Here is an 18038-nt window from a genome sequence, read left to right on the forward strand (position 1 = left end):
TCAAAGGCCAAGTGTGAAGGGGATGAAACGTGGGATCAACCCACACACCCACGCAAAATGTCTGACAACACAGCTTCTGTGCTGGAACAATGGAGACATATTTTTGTTGCAAAACAATCGAGTTTTAAAAACTCATCGTATAATTGACTTTTGATTTTTTTAAAAACTAATCGTATGATAGAACTTTGCTCAGATTTGTCTAAAACTTGTAGTGGAAAATACAATTTGAACACTTTCGTAATATTTTGAAAAATATAATCTGAAATGTGTCAATCCTCTCATTTGTAGGGTATATATTGACACATTTCGGTTTATATTTTCTGAATCATTAATAAAAACAGTTCAGAATATATAATCCGAATTGTTTTAGAACATAAACAAACAGTGTTGTTAAAATGGATACCTATAAAAATGGAAACATATTTAACAACACAAATTAAACATTGATTGAAAATAGAACTTATCCAAATATTACATCAACATATCCAAACATAAAGTTAAAACTTAAATTATCCAAATGTTACATCAACAATAGAAAAATAAAAAAAAAAACTAATGAACATCATGGCCACCCTTAACACGCATTCGACGATAGATCTGCTCTTTATGAACCTCTTACAATTTATGAACCTCTTACAATATTGCATCCAAACTCTGTTAAGCCGGACTTCTCTACATTGAACTTTAGTTAAATGATGACTTGGGTGATTCTATATTTTTTCAATTATGTTATTACTCTATGTTTGTCCCAAATTCTTTTATTTATCTTTCATTTTTATTTATAATGATTTAAATCCTTCATTAATGGTATGACTTAGTGATATCATTAGTTTGATCTTTTATTTAAAAATTGTATCAAAGATCAAACTGGTGACATCATTGAGTCATGATTAAAATGGTTTGCTTGTAGTTGAATCTCATCAAGAATAATTCTTGGGTGGACATAAAAGTGAACATGTTAAAATCATTTGAAAATTAATGATTATTTAATTGTTATTTTTTCTACTTTTTCCTTTTTATGCGTGTGTGACCAAATAAAAGGTTCAAATCCTTGTGTCCACCCAAGAGTTTCTCTTGAATCAAATGACAAATAAATAAATACAAAAAATGAAATGATTAAATCAACCACAATTAAACTTTTTATGTGTGTGTGTGTAAGAGCTTTAACATTTCAATGTGCCCGAGGTTGAATTTGAACCAAGACCTTAGTTAAGTTAGAATAGACTCGTGTCATCTCATCTAAGCGCTCTTGGGTACCACAATTAAACCTTAGTTGAACATGTTTAATCTGATTCAATCCGACTGCAATGTAATTGAAATCAAACCAATTGAAGAATCAGAAGATTTATGGTTCAATCACTTGAACTGTTTAGTTGCGTTTGTTTTTTAAAATATTAGTTGAACTATATAAGTTTTTGTCCTTTAGATTTTGAAATATGTTTTTTATTGTCTTATTTTGAAAAACATGTTGATGTTATAGCAGAGATGAAGACACCATTGCCAAAATAACTGACTAGAAAAGATAACAAAGGTCATAAAATGGTTCAAGGCTGCAGCCATTGATGCCTTCCAGGAATTCCAGACTCTTGGAATGACTCCTAAACCCTTCCTGGAATTCATCCTCTATTCCACTCTACTTTATAGCACAGAGATTTTCTGACTTTTACAAATTATTAACTACATGATCTTACTTTTGTGGAAAAGGGACAAAATTTTTTTAGTAAAGTAACTTGCATACCCTATAACCAATGGTTGAACATAACTGCAGGATAGCACTTGTTACTCGACAACTAAAAATACTAAAATCCTTGTTGCTCAGTTCCATAGTTGGATACAAAACTAGTGTATACTTGGCCCAGAAATTTTGTAATTTATATAGCATGAATTCTTTTTTTATTACATAAAGTTGATGACATATTCAAAGAAAAGGTTATATTTAACCCACATTGGTTAAGTTTGAGATAAACATTAAAACAACTTAGACCACTACAATTTAAATAGATCCATAAAATATTGGTCTGCCTTTAATATGAAAGAAAAAGTATGAAAAAAAACAATACTCATTTATGGGAAAGATCCAAAGACTACTCATAAAAATATAAGATTAAGCAAAGAATATACAGAATTGAGCTGCTAGGTGCAAATCCTGAAAAACAAGTCAGAAAAACAGCTCATCCAAACATCTCCTATAGGTTCAAGAACTTTAACAGAAAAAAAGAAGTCCATCAAACTTTTAGTGGCACCCTACAAAATATCAACAAGGTTGAAGAAAGACTTGCTACAGTTAGAATGATTCCTTTCACCCTCAAATAACTTAGATTTCTAACCACAATTTCACAATCTACAGATTTTTATTTGAGCTTCTCCTTTCTGCCTCTTTTTCAGCAACCAGAACATAGAACTCAGAACCAAGCATGTCGTGTACATCAAGATTCGCAGAGAGGCTTAGATCAATAACTCCCTTGATGATTTCCAATGTTAAAATGAATCCTAAAGTGGACAATACTCTAACAGCATTAGCAGCCCTGCATATGTATTCACTTGTCTCTGGAGCAGTATAGTTTTTCTCTTGTTCTTCACAAAGACCGACATAATTTTTATTGGGAATTAAAGCTTGTGGATCAGATTGGTTTATTTGATCTTCTATCATGTCATCTCTGGCTTCAACATGTTCTCCGACCCATATGAATCCATTACAGCCAAGTATTAAATCAATACCATACTGCTCCATATGATGGAAATGTTGGTTTTGTCTCTTCACTAAATATGGTGCGACTGTAAGCAGTTGACCAGTACTAAGCTGCAATACAACTGAAAGCCATTAGTAACAGAAGTAAAAGAATGAAGAATATAATTTAAACAAATTTCAAGAACCCAAAATGTAGTACAAAGTTACAGCTACAAGCCATACATAAAGTTACTATCAGAACCATAGCTACAAAATTTGTATGCTTGGATCACAAACAGGATGTTGTTCCATTTGTACTGTCTCATACTGGCTACTATGTATAACCGAGTACCATTTTTGAGGGAAAGAATAAGAAGCGAGTCAATAAAAGAACTATGTTTCACAGGGTTTTCAAGACTGCAAACCTTTCCATATTTTTGACTTCTTGCTTGAAGGTATAAGCCGTCATGCTGAAAATCACGAACTACTTCGGCCTGTGGACATGTACATAATTTAGGATACAAGTCAACCGTTATTTCCTTAATAAAAGTAAGTAAATTTTAATAAACATGATTTCACTTACACAAATGACATCTTCCTCCTCAAAAATACAGCGCATATTTAGCTCATCTAAAGCTGTCCTTCGCCTCTAGCAATGGAAAGAACAATTTCAAGCTATTAGAATTTGGGGTTGGGACTAACTCAACCTTACAAAGTATGCTGGTAAGGTGAGGATTGCCCCCACTTTATAAACACATTATCAGGCCATATCTTATCCAACGTGAGACTCTTCAACACAAGCAGGACTGGATATCTAGAGCATGACCTAATAGCAGGTTTCCCAATAGATCTTGGATAGGCCTTGATGCCAAGCTTGCAATAACAAGACTGCCACAATCATTGTAGACATACTTGTTGGAAATTCCCTCTTGTTTTCTTTTCTTCCTGTTGAAGAAAAGACACAATCATCGTAGACATAGTTGTTGGAAACTCACTCTTGCTGTTGAAAAAAAGCTTTAAAGTGAATCTTGAATTTTGTTGCCTCGTCCATATTTGATTCTTATAAGATCTTCAGAACAGTTTTCCCTGTTTGCTTCACCAAGGCTTTGAAGTGAGGCTGAGGCCCGAGTTCGTTGTAAGGCTACTTTCGAACCTTGGATTCTGTAGCCTTGTCCATATTTGATTCTTGTAAGACCTTCAGAAAAGTTTTCTTGATTCTTCCTTTCGTTTCAGCATCTTCCATATTTGTTTCACAACCAACACATACAGCGTGTAAATATGCATCCCCAAAACAGAACGAAGTGCACAAAAAATTGTCGACAACAAGTTCACAACAAGTGCTTGATTTTTTTTTTCAACCTTTGATTCGCAGGTACAAAGTAACAACGTTAACGTGTATTTGAAACCGTGACAAAGTGACGGTTTCAGATACACCTTAATGTTGTTACATCGTAACTGTGAATCAGAGGTGCAGAAAAATAAGACCTTGCTGTGAATTTGTTGTTACATTCTGTTCTGGGGCTGCATGTTTCCAGCTGTAGGTGTTGGTTGTGAAACAAATATGGAAGATGCTGAAACGGAAGGAAGAATCGAGGAAACTGTTCTGAAGATCTTACAGAATCAAATATGGATGAGGCTAAATGATCCAAGGTTCAAAAGTAGGCTTCCAATGAACTCGGCCTCAACCTATCTCAGCCTCACTTCAAAGCCTTGGTGAAGAAAAGCATTGAAAATTTTCTTCAACGGAAGCAGCAACAAGAACAGCAAAAGGAAGAAATCAAATGTATTCTCAACAGTAGCTCAAACAGGAGGGAGTTTTCAACAACAACAACAACAGCTATGTCTACAATGATTGTAGCGGTCTTGTCATCTGCAAGCTAAGCTATTTATTCTAAATTATTAAGCTTAATTGGAAAGAAATCAAATGTATGATATGGTGGTATGTAAAGTCAAGAAAACCAATCGAGTACTTTCAAAACTCAAGATGGTTTGTGCACCATACCTATTTATGTGCTGATCAAAATTTCAAAAGGACTTGACTACTTGATAAGTGATGACCATAATTGTTTTGCCATTGGCATTTGTAACCCTCATCTTTATCTATTAATTTCTTTAAAATTTAAAGTACATAAAAAGTTACACCTAAATAAGTTTACCTACTTCATGAAAACATACATTGATGACCATCAAATCAAGTTGTGACCCCTAACCTCCGTAAGATATGACACTATTGATTCCCTCCAAAAACCCAATCAGTCCCAGATTGCAGAAAAAAAGCATCACTATCCTAGAGATTTTTACTATTTTTTCGGCAATCATGTGCATCACCACAAAAGGTTGTTCATGTATCGGAGGATCAAGCAATCCCACAAGGTAACTCGCGATCCTACCAACATTGATATCAACATTAACATCGGGAAGCTTGCCCTGCAACTAAGAGCTTCCCAAAATCCCCAAATATGTCCCAAGGCACTGTTCCCATCTTCTACAATTGCAGCCTAGAATCGATTCACTACGAATCCAAAACTCATTATGAACTGCTTATACTCAAATACTATTTTATATAAAACTACTAAATACATACATGACTCTTGTTCATCATTTCATCCACTCAAATAATATTATGTTATGGCAAAAAAGCAACAAAAAACAAATCAATTCTTCATATTCTATTACACATAGTCGTGAAAAATTTGTTAAAATTGTTATCTGCAAACTATTCTGTTTTTCTTGGATTTTTCACCTCTTTCATTTTTGAAACATAACTACCTAGTATCTACTATAATAAAGTTTCTTATTTCTTAAAGATTATTTATTCAGAAAGATCCTGTAACTTTTCCTCGATTATTTATTTAGAAAGACTCTAACTTTTCTTCAAACAAACACAAATAAAGAGCCATATAAAACCAAAGAACTTTGCTGACTACATAATGCAAAACAATATATCTCTATAAAGGGAGTTGCAAAATACCTGTAGACCATCGGGCATATTCATAGCAGAAAGCATCATATAAGCATTTTGACTGCAATTAATATCCAATCTCCAACGATTCTGACCAACCTACACAACACAAAAAACAATAAGATTACTCGATTGAAACATTTTCAAATCAAAAGCAGAAAACGGTTGAATTGTAACTATAAAACTTTACCTCAATGACACGCCCTATAACAATGTCACCAGCCTTGGGTTTGTACCTTGAGCGCAAAGCACGCACACAAACATACTTGTCAACACGCTCCACAACACCACAGAGAGTAGCAACAACTTCGCCGTTGATATCAGCGGTTCCATGTCCCTTGAGTATGCGATCTTCATGGTTGATAGGGATGGAATCAGATACCGTCACAGAAGAATCAGAAGATAGAGATTCGAGATGTTCCAGTGCCTTCTGTAGACGGATCTTCTGAGTTTGACTCAATTGAAACTGAATCCTTCTCATCTCTGTTACACTCGACTCGCCTATCAAATAGTAAGGATTTTGGGGTTTTGAGAAAGGAGTGAGTTTTATAGGGTTCTTGTGACTTGCGATTGAAGCTTACGGACAGAGCCCTTTGATCAAAAAGAGTAAGTAAATCACCAATTTTGTTCGCTCTCAAATTAGTGTCCAGACTGTATTAATATTTCAAAATAATCTTAGTTATAGATTAAAATAAAAGTAATTTTGACATTGAATAATTTAAAGATTATTTTTTAGAGATTTTAAAAAAATCAGAATCTATTTTGAGTTTGTTTAGGGTTTGTTTGTTACAGATTAAAATAAAAGTGATTTTGCCATAAAATAATTTAGAGAATATTTTATAGAGATTTTATGATAAATCATAAATTATATTTTGCGTTTGTTGTTTACCCTAATAAAAATCACTTTCTTTAAAAAATAATTTAGTTTGTTTGGATACAGCTATATAAAAGCGATTTTTGGTTACAAAATTAATTCAATCTTTTGATTCATATAAAAAAAATCTTTTGATTCTATTTTTTGAGAAGTTGCTCATAACAACTTCTCATTTGAAGTTGTTTTTAGATTTTTTTTAGATTATGATTTTTTTTTAAAGTTGTAATAGTTAGATGCAATACTCTTAAAAATAATTATTTTTTAAATTTTTTTTTTTAAAACTAACGCTATTTTTTTTAGGTAATTAAAACTAAAGCTATAACAAACGAGCTCTTATTCGCAATAAAAATTACTTTTTTTAAATAAATAAGTTAGTTTGTTTGGATACATCTATATAAAAGAGATTTTTGTTACAAAACTAGTTCAATCTTTTGATATTTAATTTTCTCTCTCCTCTAAAAAAGGGTGCGTTTGTTTCAGCTTTAAAAAAAATAGATTTTGTGTCAAAAGAATCTAGAGATTTTTTTTTTAGAGATTTTAAAAAAAATCTGAAGTTATTTGTGTTTGTCTACTATCCATAAAAATCCATTTTTTTTAAAAAATGAGTTCTAACATGCACATGTGTTATCTCCTTGTTGTTGAAAAAAATAGATTTTGAGAAAAGCTAATCCTAATAGCTTTTCATTTTAGGGTCAAAATAGATTTTTTTGATAAAATGATTTTTCTAAAAATCCTAAACAAACACTTAAAAATGAAAAAAGTGATTTTTTTAAGGGAAAAAATAGATTTTTTTTTGGAAAAAATCTGAAACAAACGGGCCCAAAATCTATTTTTTGATAAGCTGCTCTTAACCGCTTCTAAGAACCCATTTGTTATGGTTTTTTTAAGAAAAAAATCATTTATTTTAAAAAAATAATCACTTTTAAGAGTTTTGCATTCGTTTGTTACAACTAGAAATGATATATTATGCAATGTCCCTATCAATTGAGCTAAGCTCACGGGACAATTATAAGTAATATTTTAAACACTAAAAAAAATAAGGAAAAAAAAACTATGAAAGGGAAGACAAATATATGGAAGACTAGGGGAATGAATTTTCTTATATCTTATATGAGATACGAGAGTACATTGAAATCTTCATCTTCCATTGAAAATGTGTGAGAATTTTTTAGGAAAAAGTGAATTTTATGAGATTAAAAAACATGATGGAAAGAAAATAAATGGTGAGTATCCTTAGAATTTGTTAGTTGTCAATGTTAGTTATAAAGTCAAGGAGAAAAGTATAAATAGCAATATGAACATGCTATTCATTGCGTCCGCAAAACACTGTAAACAACCAAAAACAAAAACAAACAGCAACCTTAACCTTCCCCTTGTTTTTCTCAAGACAAGAAAAAACCAAAACAACAATGTCTGTCATCGACATTCTCTTCCGTGTCGACGACATATGCAAAAAATATGACAAATACGACATTGATAAACAACGTGAACTCAACGCCTATGGTGATGATGGATTCGCTCGTCTCTACGCCGCTGTTGATTCCACCATTCAACAAGCTCTCAATGTTCTATTCTATTCCCTCTTTATTTTTCTTCTTGTCTTTATTTTCTTCTTGTTTAATGATACAAAGTTTTGTATCTTTTGGCTTAAAAATTGTTAACTAAGTAAGAAAGTGATAACCTTTTTGATATTATGAGATAAATTCTCTTTGGGGTGTGTAGGATACAAAAATGAAAAATGTTAGGCCTACACGTTTTTTTATTTTCATTTTCTAAAATACGTGTTGATTTTAACTTGTTAATAAGAAGATGTAAGACTTTAAAGTGAACAATTGTGATGGAAAGCAGATTAAATGCAAGCTAGGGATGGTGTGTATATAGAAATAATGAAAACAAATTTTTGACATTTTCAATTGTTTACAAAAGATGCACAAAATTGTTCACATATAAGTGTCTATTATCTTTCTATTGGCAAATAAAATTAACACAAATTTTATTGAAATTTAATTGAAATTGTTTCAATGTAGAAATCTGAGGCTGCTTCCAAGGAGACCAACAGGGCAGTTGCTGCGGCTTGGAATGCCGAGGTTCGTAGAGCCAAGGGGAGATTGATGGACGAAGTTCCCAAGCTTACCAAGCTGGTTAATAAGAAGGTATGCGAAAAATATGATATTCATGTATTCTAGCGTTTGAGGGGTGTATTTACAATTCTAATCCTATCAGTAACAGGTTAAAGGTCTGTCAAGTGAAGACATAGCCATTCGACACGATCTTGTTCTTGCATTGCCAGAGAGAATCCAAGCAATACCAGATGGTATTACTTCTGCTGCTAGTCATACTGGAGGAACCTCATCTCATCCGCATATCAAGTTCGATTCACCAGGTGATCACTGTTTGCAGACATCAAACACATTTTAGAGACATTTGAATTATTAAATAACAGTGCTCTCTTCTTAAATTTCAACCTCAGAGAGACCTTTTGACAGTGACTATTTCAATCAAAGTGAAGAATCCAATCAGTTTCGAAATGAATATGAAATGCGCAAGATCAAACAGGTGAACAAGATTTCCGCTTTACTTCACTTTGGTGTGTCTATAGTCTATACTAAAGCAGAAAGAACCCGAGTTTCATTGTTATTTTGTTTTATGATATATGCCAATGGCTGATCTACCTACATTGATGAATGATTCCAAGTTTTGTTTCTGCAGGATGAAGGGCTTGATATCATATCAGAAGGATTGGATACTTTGAAAAATCTAGCCCTTGATATGAATGAGGTTATCAATCTTGTCTTTCTAGTAATTCCATTTGGAAATGTTTGATTTTAAGAGGATAATCATTTTCTCTTTCTTTTCTCCTCAACTATGTTCAGGAAATAGAACGTCAAGTTCCTTTAATGGATGAAATGGACGCAAAGGTAAAAAATATATTCAATCTCGCTTTTTCTATGTTGGAATAAATAACTTTTCAAAATAATATTGCAAGTATATAAGTAAATACATTACAAGGTGCTCTGTGCTTGATCTGATTATACAGGCGGATAAGGCAATGAGTGATTTGAGAAACACAAACTTAAGGCTGAAGAAAACTCTCACCGAGGTAACTGACATGATTAATTGCACTCTCCTTCGTGTTAAAATTTACAAGCTTCTATTGAAATGCAATTTTGTTTGCTTTTCAGCTGAGGTCCAGTCGAAATTTCTGCATCGACATCATTCTACTATGTGTTCTTCTTGGAATCGTTATGTATTTATACAAGTAAGTCCTATATCCTATATCGCTATTTCCTACCCCAGGTAACCAAGAATTTTAATTTAACATGGTTGGTGCTAACAATATCTTATTTTTATTTCAGTGCACTGAGGTGACGTGATCTCAAACTTTTCCGTATTGTGCCGGTTGTGTGTTATTATGGACATATTGCATCCTTAAACTAATTGAGGACTTTGTGTAATTTTTGAATGTTTCGGCTGCTGGAGGATGGCAACATACATATTATCAATGCATCATGTAACTCTCTAGTTAGTTGAAGTATCAACTTGTCACTTGGACATGTCATCTCTCTTTCCAATAACATCAATTCATACCTTACTTTCTTATCTATTTCCCTTTACATGAAAGTGTACTTCATTACATAGAAGATTGATATTTATCATTCATGTTTAACTCAGTATACCAGTTATGTTTAAATCAATTACAGAAACATAAGATATGCAAGTCCAATGTGAAAATTTTAATGTGCATGTAGACCTACATTATCAAGTACATATTTATGCTGGTTCAAAGCCGAATTTTTTTTTATTTAAAGGCGATACATATAAATTGCAAATAACCTTCCTACTTCAATACGATTTTATTGAAATAAAACACAACTCCTGTGGATTGGAGGAATAGAAATAGTATTTACAAATTATGATCGATAAGTAGGATACAAGGAATTTCATTAATACATGGAAACTTCTATATCTAGCATCATATGTTACAGGTAGCAATAACTATTACAGCATATAAAGAATTAAAACAGTAATTCACTTGAGCTTTTGAGGCCTATCGTAATTCCGAGTTTTCTATACTTCATAATAAGCTGTATAATATCCATGTAAGTCTGACTGTAAAATAAAGGATTGTCGACTATTCTATTGTCGGTGCCTTGCCTTCATCATTGCTGATATCTTTATGTAAAGGTAAATTCGTTTAGCTTTTGAAAATCGATGCTAGGAGATTTGTCTAATTTGTTCTCAGTGTTGAACTTGCTGTTAAAAGAAATGAGATGTTCAAACTGATCATCATCCTCATTAGATTTTCTTTTAAGTGGATTGAAGTAACATTCTAAAGAAGGGATTTTAGTTTGAGAATTCACTTTATTGAAACCTTCTTCAGAAACTGAAGTTATGTTGTTGCATTTGCTTCCATTAACGCTCAAACCCGACATATTCTCAGTTGGAGGTATAGCTCCTCCAACTAGAATAGAGGCTATGATCTGATAGTCTTTGAACTGATAATCTTTGATCATGTCAGATTGAAAGTTCACGTTTGTAGGGCGTTCTTCACCCCTTGGTAGGTTTAATGGTATGTTTGGTTCACTAGGATTCTCTTGATTTTCAGATAAATTCTTCAATGAATAGCCTTTATTTCGAACCCGACATAATACCCAGTCATCCAGCTGTAAAAGCAGAGAAATGCTTATTATTGCATTGAGTTCAAGCACTATGAATAAAGGGTCACAGTCTCACTATGAATAAATGCTTATTAATTGAAAACTTACCCGCATGGAACCTTTGAGTTTGAATGATTTCGTGGTTGTGTCGACCAATCTATACTCATTCATGATCCAATCTGTCTTAACTCCCTTAGGAGGTCTACGGTCTACCTGAATAAAACACAAGAGATTTCTTCACTCCTATATGCTTTGATCCACATGAAGAAATTATTGGCTTATCAGTTCCAGTTGCCTTCCAGTATCCTGAAGCTGCTGTTCTATTTGGCCTTATTCCATTCGGATACTTTCGGTCTCTCGGACTAAAGAAATACCATTCTTCCTCACCAAACAAAGACTTCTCTGCACAATCACAAGAAAAAGAAAAACATGTTCATTATGATAAACAAGATTTGGTATATACTATATACTAAGAATACGAAGAGTGAAAGAAGTCAAGAACATACTTGGTAATTCCCATGGATTATACTTATAGAGATCAATTTCAGCTATAATCGACGCTGGAAGTGGACGCGATTTGATTTTGTTTTGCAAGTAATGAACTATGAGTTCTTCATCAGAAGGATGGAATCTGAAACCAGGTGGAAAAGTGTAATTTGATTTGGATCCATTTTGTTGTCCCTCCATCTAAGAATTTTATGCTTTGTTTTTGACTAAAGGAGAGAACAATGGAATCAAAAAGTACCGGTAATACCTATTTAGCTTGGTTTAAATAAGAGTGTAAAGTGTTTTTGGCATTTTATATGGTTCTAGTCCCATGCAGATGCTATAACATTATGGAGAAGATATAAAAAAGAGGAATAAATTGGTTGCATGTAAAGTTTGAGAGAAGAAAACAGAGAAACCAACCAATTTGGCTTTATTCAATGAATTGACATTTTCTGCTTAACACCTCATTAGCACAATGTACGGTGATTTTCTGCTATAAATTGAGCTTTGAAAAAAGATTATAATTGAGTTTAATTATTGATTTTGTGTAGCATAATAAGTTAGTTTAGTCACTTTCATAATTGTAATGTAGAAGGTATATAATGTGTGCAAAAGATAAAAATGTTACCTAATTAACCACTGAAAAGAAGTTACTTTGCTTGATTGGATTACACAATAAAAAGAGCAATTTAACAGCCTCTGATAGTGACTCTAAAATAATAATATAGTTGGCCAAAGCAAAAGAATAAACAAAATTTTGCTGGTGGTGTGTTTGGCTCTCGGTCTTTTTGGACTAAACTACCGGGGTTTCTTATTGTTTTGCCAAATTATAATGTACTCTCAAGACTTTGATACTACTAGCGTTCAAATGGATTTGTTTGAGTTTGACTATAAAGGGTATTTTTACATTCACTTCACAAATTTTTTTCTTCATTTTTTGGCTATCATATTATAGGTCTAAAGTATTCATCAATTTTCACGTAGTTCATTTTTTGGCTTGTCATTTTTAATGAGGGACTCTCCTTCCAATCGCACATTTTTCACAAGATTAAGTGTGTGTGTTTATATATATGAGTTTAGTTAGATAATCCTTGTTCCAAGGAATAAGTATATGGTAATTAAATTTGCACTTGTTTCCCAAAAGCTAAGAGTGTATTAGTTAGATTCAAGTGGGAGATCTGAGATGTTGATGAGCGTAAAATGTTGAATATATACAAAAGTGGGAGTAATGTTTTAGGTGGATACGTGACGTCTCATTCTTTTGTGGTCTTGGAACATTGATATGTTTTGCTTTCAACACTCCTTGAAACTCCCATGTTGCTGCTCCCAACGTCCACCTCATTAAAAATGTTTGACTTTTATCATATTTATTTTAAGTTTACTTATAGTTGAATGTGATTTGTCGACAATATAATTTTTTTTAAATTACTCTGATAATATATTAAATTAAACTCTTAAAAATAATTGATATATCTTTCTGAAGAGCATACTAACAAATGTCCTAAAAGAACACATTATAAAAATAAAAAATTTTACATTGTAAAGAACAATTTATAAACTTTTTAAAAGTTTGAATACACTATTTTCCAACACAATATTTCTAAATTAGTTTTCTTAACAGGTTCTTTAAATTTTTAAAATTTCCTTTCCTTCTTTTCCCCAAATAACAACAACACAAGCCTTAGATATGCTCTTGTGATTCTAATAGCATAGGTTTCATCGCTTAACCCATGTCCTCGGAGAACTACGTGAGTTGTTGTCTTATTACAAAAGACATAATCAAATTTCTTAATTGTTGTGTTACAACCGTCTTGGTCACTTCTTTGTTTGAACATTGTCCTCACAAACTCCATGGTCCATGCACGTTACGAGGGGACTACGTAACTATACTACAGTTTACATGATGAGAGTGTGACATTTTTTTTTATTCTTACAATATTATTTGGCAGATTCTACAATGATGCCCCATATTTGACGGTTTCATAACAGTTCTTTTAGAAAATGAATTAAAAATCAATTTAAATATTATATTTTAAAAATTTATTAAGAGGAAATTAAGAATTGTACCTTTTAATTAACTTTAGCACCAACATTTTAGCCTTAAAAACAAACCGATGAAACCCAGGTTTTCAGTTTGTTGGCAAGCAATGAAAGCTGCATTAGATTGGAACTTGCCTAGCATAAGTCGTGAATAAATCATACATAGACCTGACATGTTCATGTTGACGTGAAAAACTTAGTTCCAATCGATTAATGTTGTCATTTTTCTACCATCATATAATTAGGATCCTAGCAAGGGGAATTTCATGCGTTCATCCCGAAGCTAATTATTGGCTGCCAAGCACTTACACACCCCAGTCAGGTCCTCCAAATCACAATTGTCTTTTCTCCATAAAATAAAAACGTATAGTTTGCCATTTCAAGATGCTCCTCCTTCTGTTTTTTTATAAGCACTTTTTTCACATGTATTAAAGTGGGCAGTGGATATTATGTGATTATTTTGTATGTAGATCTTTCTATAATATAATAGTAGACGTTAATATGTTTAACTTCAATTTTTCATCTTCTCCGATTAATGATGTGTTCAGAAGAAGAAAGAATTAGTAATTTGCACATAGGTTTATGTTTAAGGATAAGATATATATTTTTATTTTGAAAAAAGTCTTAGAATTAGGGACGGAGGAAATATATTTCAAGATGTGCTTAATTAATACAAGAAAGAAGATTAATTCATAGTATTTTTTAGGTTTAGATATGTTGTTGGTCTCGTAAATACGCACTTTATTGTTATTGTCCACATATAATTTTTTTTTTTTGAAATAGCCCTTGAAATATCTAAAGCATTTGGAAATAGTCCCCAACGTTAGGTTTTGTTACAAAAAATATGTTGTGGCAAACGACAGCTGATGTGTCATTGTTGAATCATATTAATTCGTATATATGACAAGCTGACTTATATTATCATTATTTATTTCATAAAAAAATTATACCCCCTTGAATGGAAAACCCAGAATGCCATGAACAAGAACAAAAGAACCATTACAATTTATTCTAAAACATAATAATAATAATAACATCAACAACAAAATTTCTTCAAAAATCTGAAGACCTAAGCCACAATTAGTCCCCTCGTGTCAGAAAATGATGAACAATTGTGAATCTTGGGTTTGAGGTTGGAAATTTTTTGAATTCTATAGATTGGGAACGGTGGTGGTGATGAATGATCTAACTCCATTTTCTTGTTTTAAAAAGGCGAGGTATATACTACCTTTGAAGATTTGTGGATAATTTCCTCAGCAAACCAACTCTATTACATTATTGTCTTAAAAAAGACGTACTCACTTAACATTTAGTTGACCTGAGACAAGTTACTATTTTAATATGAACACTCTTTTAGGGCTAAATTGCATTTTTGGTCCCTTAACTATTTAGGTAGTATCGCTTTGGTCCCTTAATTAAAATTCGATTTATTTTGGTCCCTTAATTTCTCTCTGTTATACATTTTGGTCCTTTCCGTTAGTTTTAATTCAAAAACGTTAGGTTTTCTTCATCTTCTTATCATCTTTTTCATCTTCATATCATCTCCATCAACCTTCAACAACAAGAATCCCAAAAAAATTCTAGAAGAAAATGAAGAAAATCCAACGTTTTTGAATTAAAACTAACAGAAAAGACCAAAATGTGTAACGAGGAGAAATTAAGGGACCAAAATAAATCGAATTTTAATTAAGGGACTAAAGCGATACTACCTAAATAGTCAAGGGACAAAAAAAATACAATTTAGCCCTCTTTTAGATATTCAAACTTTGATCTATCACATTATTATAGATCACATCACTTGATATAATTATATTGGTATGCATTTAAAAATCGCAAAAAGAAACATGAGGGATCTTAAAATTTGGTTTGGTACTAACTCATGCCTACAAAATCGACTTGTAAGGTGAGAATTTTTTTCCTACTTATAAACTTATGTTTATGCCCCCTCATGTTCAGGGATGGACAACTGGTGTGTGACTCAAGTGACCTAAGTATGTGGCCAAACAAATCTTGGATAGACACTATTATAACGCTAGAATTTGGGTTTGAGCTTAACATAGCCATATAAAACTGAGTTTTAGGCTTAACAAATCTTCGATAGAAATTGATATCACATTAGAATTTGGTTTGAGCCTAACATAGCCATATAAAACAGGGTTTTAAGTTGATTATTATATCAGCTTATAAACCTTATTTTATCTCATGTGAGACTCTTAACAAACACCCCATCACGCCAAAATTTGAACATATGACGCATGAATGGATGGCTTGATAGTTAATGGCCAAACTAATCTTTGATACCATCTTAAATTTTGGGTTGAGCCTAACTCAATCCTACAAAACCAGCTTTTAAGGTGAAGACTATCATTGCATGTAAAATCATTTTAAAGTCTCTCTCATCAATTATGAGACTCTTAACACACTCCCACAAACCCGAGACTAAAAATCTAGAGTGACCGGAGTGGTCTGGTAACATGAGACCAACAAGTTTTGGGAAAAACTTTGATCATGCCATTTTAGAGTTACCATTTAGCCTATCTTATCCTAACAAATCAAATTTATAAGGTAAAATCTATTTTCACTTATAGACTAATGTTCAAGTTTTATCTAATTCAATATGATACTATTAAAAAGAGACAAGATCAAAGGTGAGAGCCAATACTGTAATAACAACAACAACAACAACAACAACAACAGCAACAACAACAACGTCTATTATTTCCACTTATAAATTTTATGTTTATATCTTATTTTATTTAATGTTAGACTCTTTACATACTCCCTCATATATGGTACTCGACACCTGAACCATGATCCAATGGTTCGATAATAGTGACATGATAGCAAATGATCCAACAAATTTTGAACATCATTCAGGCACGGATCTAGTGTGGGGGCAATGGGGTCAAGCGACCCCACTTGCCTCCACACGTGTATTGTATTTTTAACCTAAATTTAAATATATACCTAGTTTGACCCCTCTTTATATAATATTATTGTCTTTACATGCTCTATTTTTTACATGTAAAATATTACAAAACTAAGAAGGATCCTAACGAGTGTTCTAAGAGCACTAGTTAATAAATCAGAATAAGTAGTTTTTTTTATAAAAAGTTGTTATAATTATTATATCAATACAAATAATGCTTATTTTTAAGATGAAATTTTCTTTTATGAAATCTTTAACCAATTATCTCAGAGCATATCGTTAGCAAGACCATACAACTATTATTATAATATAAACTATTCTTATATTTGTTGAAAAAGATTGTGACTGACGCTACGTTGGTGGTGAAAAAATAATTAATTATGGTTAAATTATTTATACTCTGCTAGAAATGGACAAATATTTTAAAAAAATCAACATTTTAGGGCAATTATAAATATAACTTGTATAATTTTCGCACGCTTACGCGTTTATAAATTTTTTATGATATAACTTGACCCAACTTATTAAAATTTCTGGATCTGTCACTGACATCATTTGATACCATATTAGACCATAAATTTGGCTTAACTAATTTATCATTACAAAACTAACTTGTAAAATGATAAATGTTCATATCACATTTCATTCCCATTCACTGTAATACTCTTAACAAGATACTAGATCAAAGGGGGGCTGCGAACAAAAATTTATGGAAAAATATGTGAAGCGATATATGATAGACCAATTGCATGTATAAGAAATTACTAGTATAATATAATAAACTAATAATTAAAACATGTAGTCGCTATGATGAGTGACTTCTTAGAAAGTGCTTTTATTGTACCTCTTCCACCATTTTACCACTTAGGCTCTGTTTGGTAAAAAGAAGCCATAAGCTAGCTGATAGCTGATAGCTGAAAAGCTAGCTGATAGCTGGTAGCTGATAGCTGATAGCTTATAGCTGAAAAGCTCGCTAATTAAAAATAATGTGTTTGGTAAAATTAGCTGTTATAAATATAAAATGACCTAAAAGTACATGACAATTTAATTTAAAAAAAAATCAAAATTATGTCAAAAAAATATAACCTTTGAAAATATTTATTCATCAAAATCTATGAAAGTCACGTATTGTCTTTGGTCCCTTCTTCATACATGAAATTAAACATTCTATAATGCTAAATTTGAAAAAGAATAAATTCGATCATATACATTTAAGTGACTAAATTATCATTTCACAAATCTAAAGAACTATACTAGACTTTGTGTATCTTAAAAACATTGATTTAAAAGAGAAAAAAAAATGACAAAAATTTACTTCCTTTAAGAAATTTGGCCGAAGAGGAAAACAATGAAACGTGAGTGAGTGGTGAGTAGTGGGACAGTTGCTTTTGTTTACAGAAGGGTACAAAAGTAATAAA

General features: G+C 32.0%; 2 protein-coding genes and 1 pseudogene across 3 annotated transcripts; 1 reads left to right on the top strand and 2 right to left on the bottom strand.

Annotated features, from left to right (window-relative positions):
- Positions 1–2063: 2063 nt before the first annotated feature.
- LOC146950752 (exosome complex component RRP4 homolog) lies at positions 2064–6264 on the bottom strand. The gene is made up of 5 exons (XM_085746713.1): positions 5821–6264; positions 5640–5729; positions 3252–3317; positions 3094–3162; positions 2064–2800 (listed from the first exon to the last, which is right to left on the bottom strand). The coding sequence occupies exons 1-5, from the start codon at positions 6109–6111 to the stop codon at positions 2342–2344; spliced, it is 975 nt and encodes a 324-aa protein (XP_085602839.1). The 5' UTR covers positions 6112–6264; the 3' UTR covers positions 2064–2341.
- Positions 6265–7822: 1558 nt separating this feature from the next.
- Positions 7823–10104, top strand: LOC146950753 (syntaxin-71-like). The gene is made up of 9 exons (XM_085746714.1): positions 7823–8069; positions 8532–8657; positions 8734–8887; positions 8975–9060; positions 9214–9282; positions 9378–9422; positions 9542–9604; positions 9687–9763; positions 9861–10104. The coding sequence occupies exons 1-9, from the start codon at positions 7914–7916 to the stop codon at positions 9871–9873; spliced, it is 789 nt and encodes a 262-aa protein (XP_085602840.1). The 5' UTR covers positions 7823–7913; the 3' UTR covers positions 9874–10104.
- A 311-nt stretch (positions 10105–10415) lies between these two features.
- Positions 10416–11959, bottom strand: LOC146950754 (NAC transcription factor 29-like; annotated as a pseudogene). Its single transcript, XR_015027689.1, has 3 exons — positions 11669–11959; positions 11271–11564; positions 10416–11168 (listed from the first exon to the last, which is right to left on the bottom strand). The product of XR_015027689.1 is annotated as an NAC transcription factor 29-like (transcript).
- Positions 11960–18038: the final 6079 nt, after the last annotated feature.

Source organism: Medicago sativa, chromosome 2, assembly GCF_051527215.1.
Source record: "Medicago sativa cultivar Bolivia chromosome 2, Bolivia_mono, whole genome shotgun sequence".
In the NCBI taxonomy this organism is placed as follows: domain Eukaryota; kingdom Viridiplantae; phylum Streptophyta; class Magnoliopsida; order Fabales; family Fabaceae; genus Medicago; species Medicago sativa.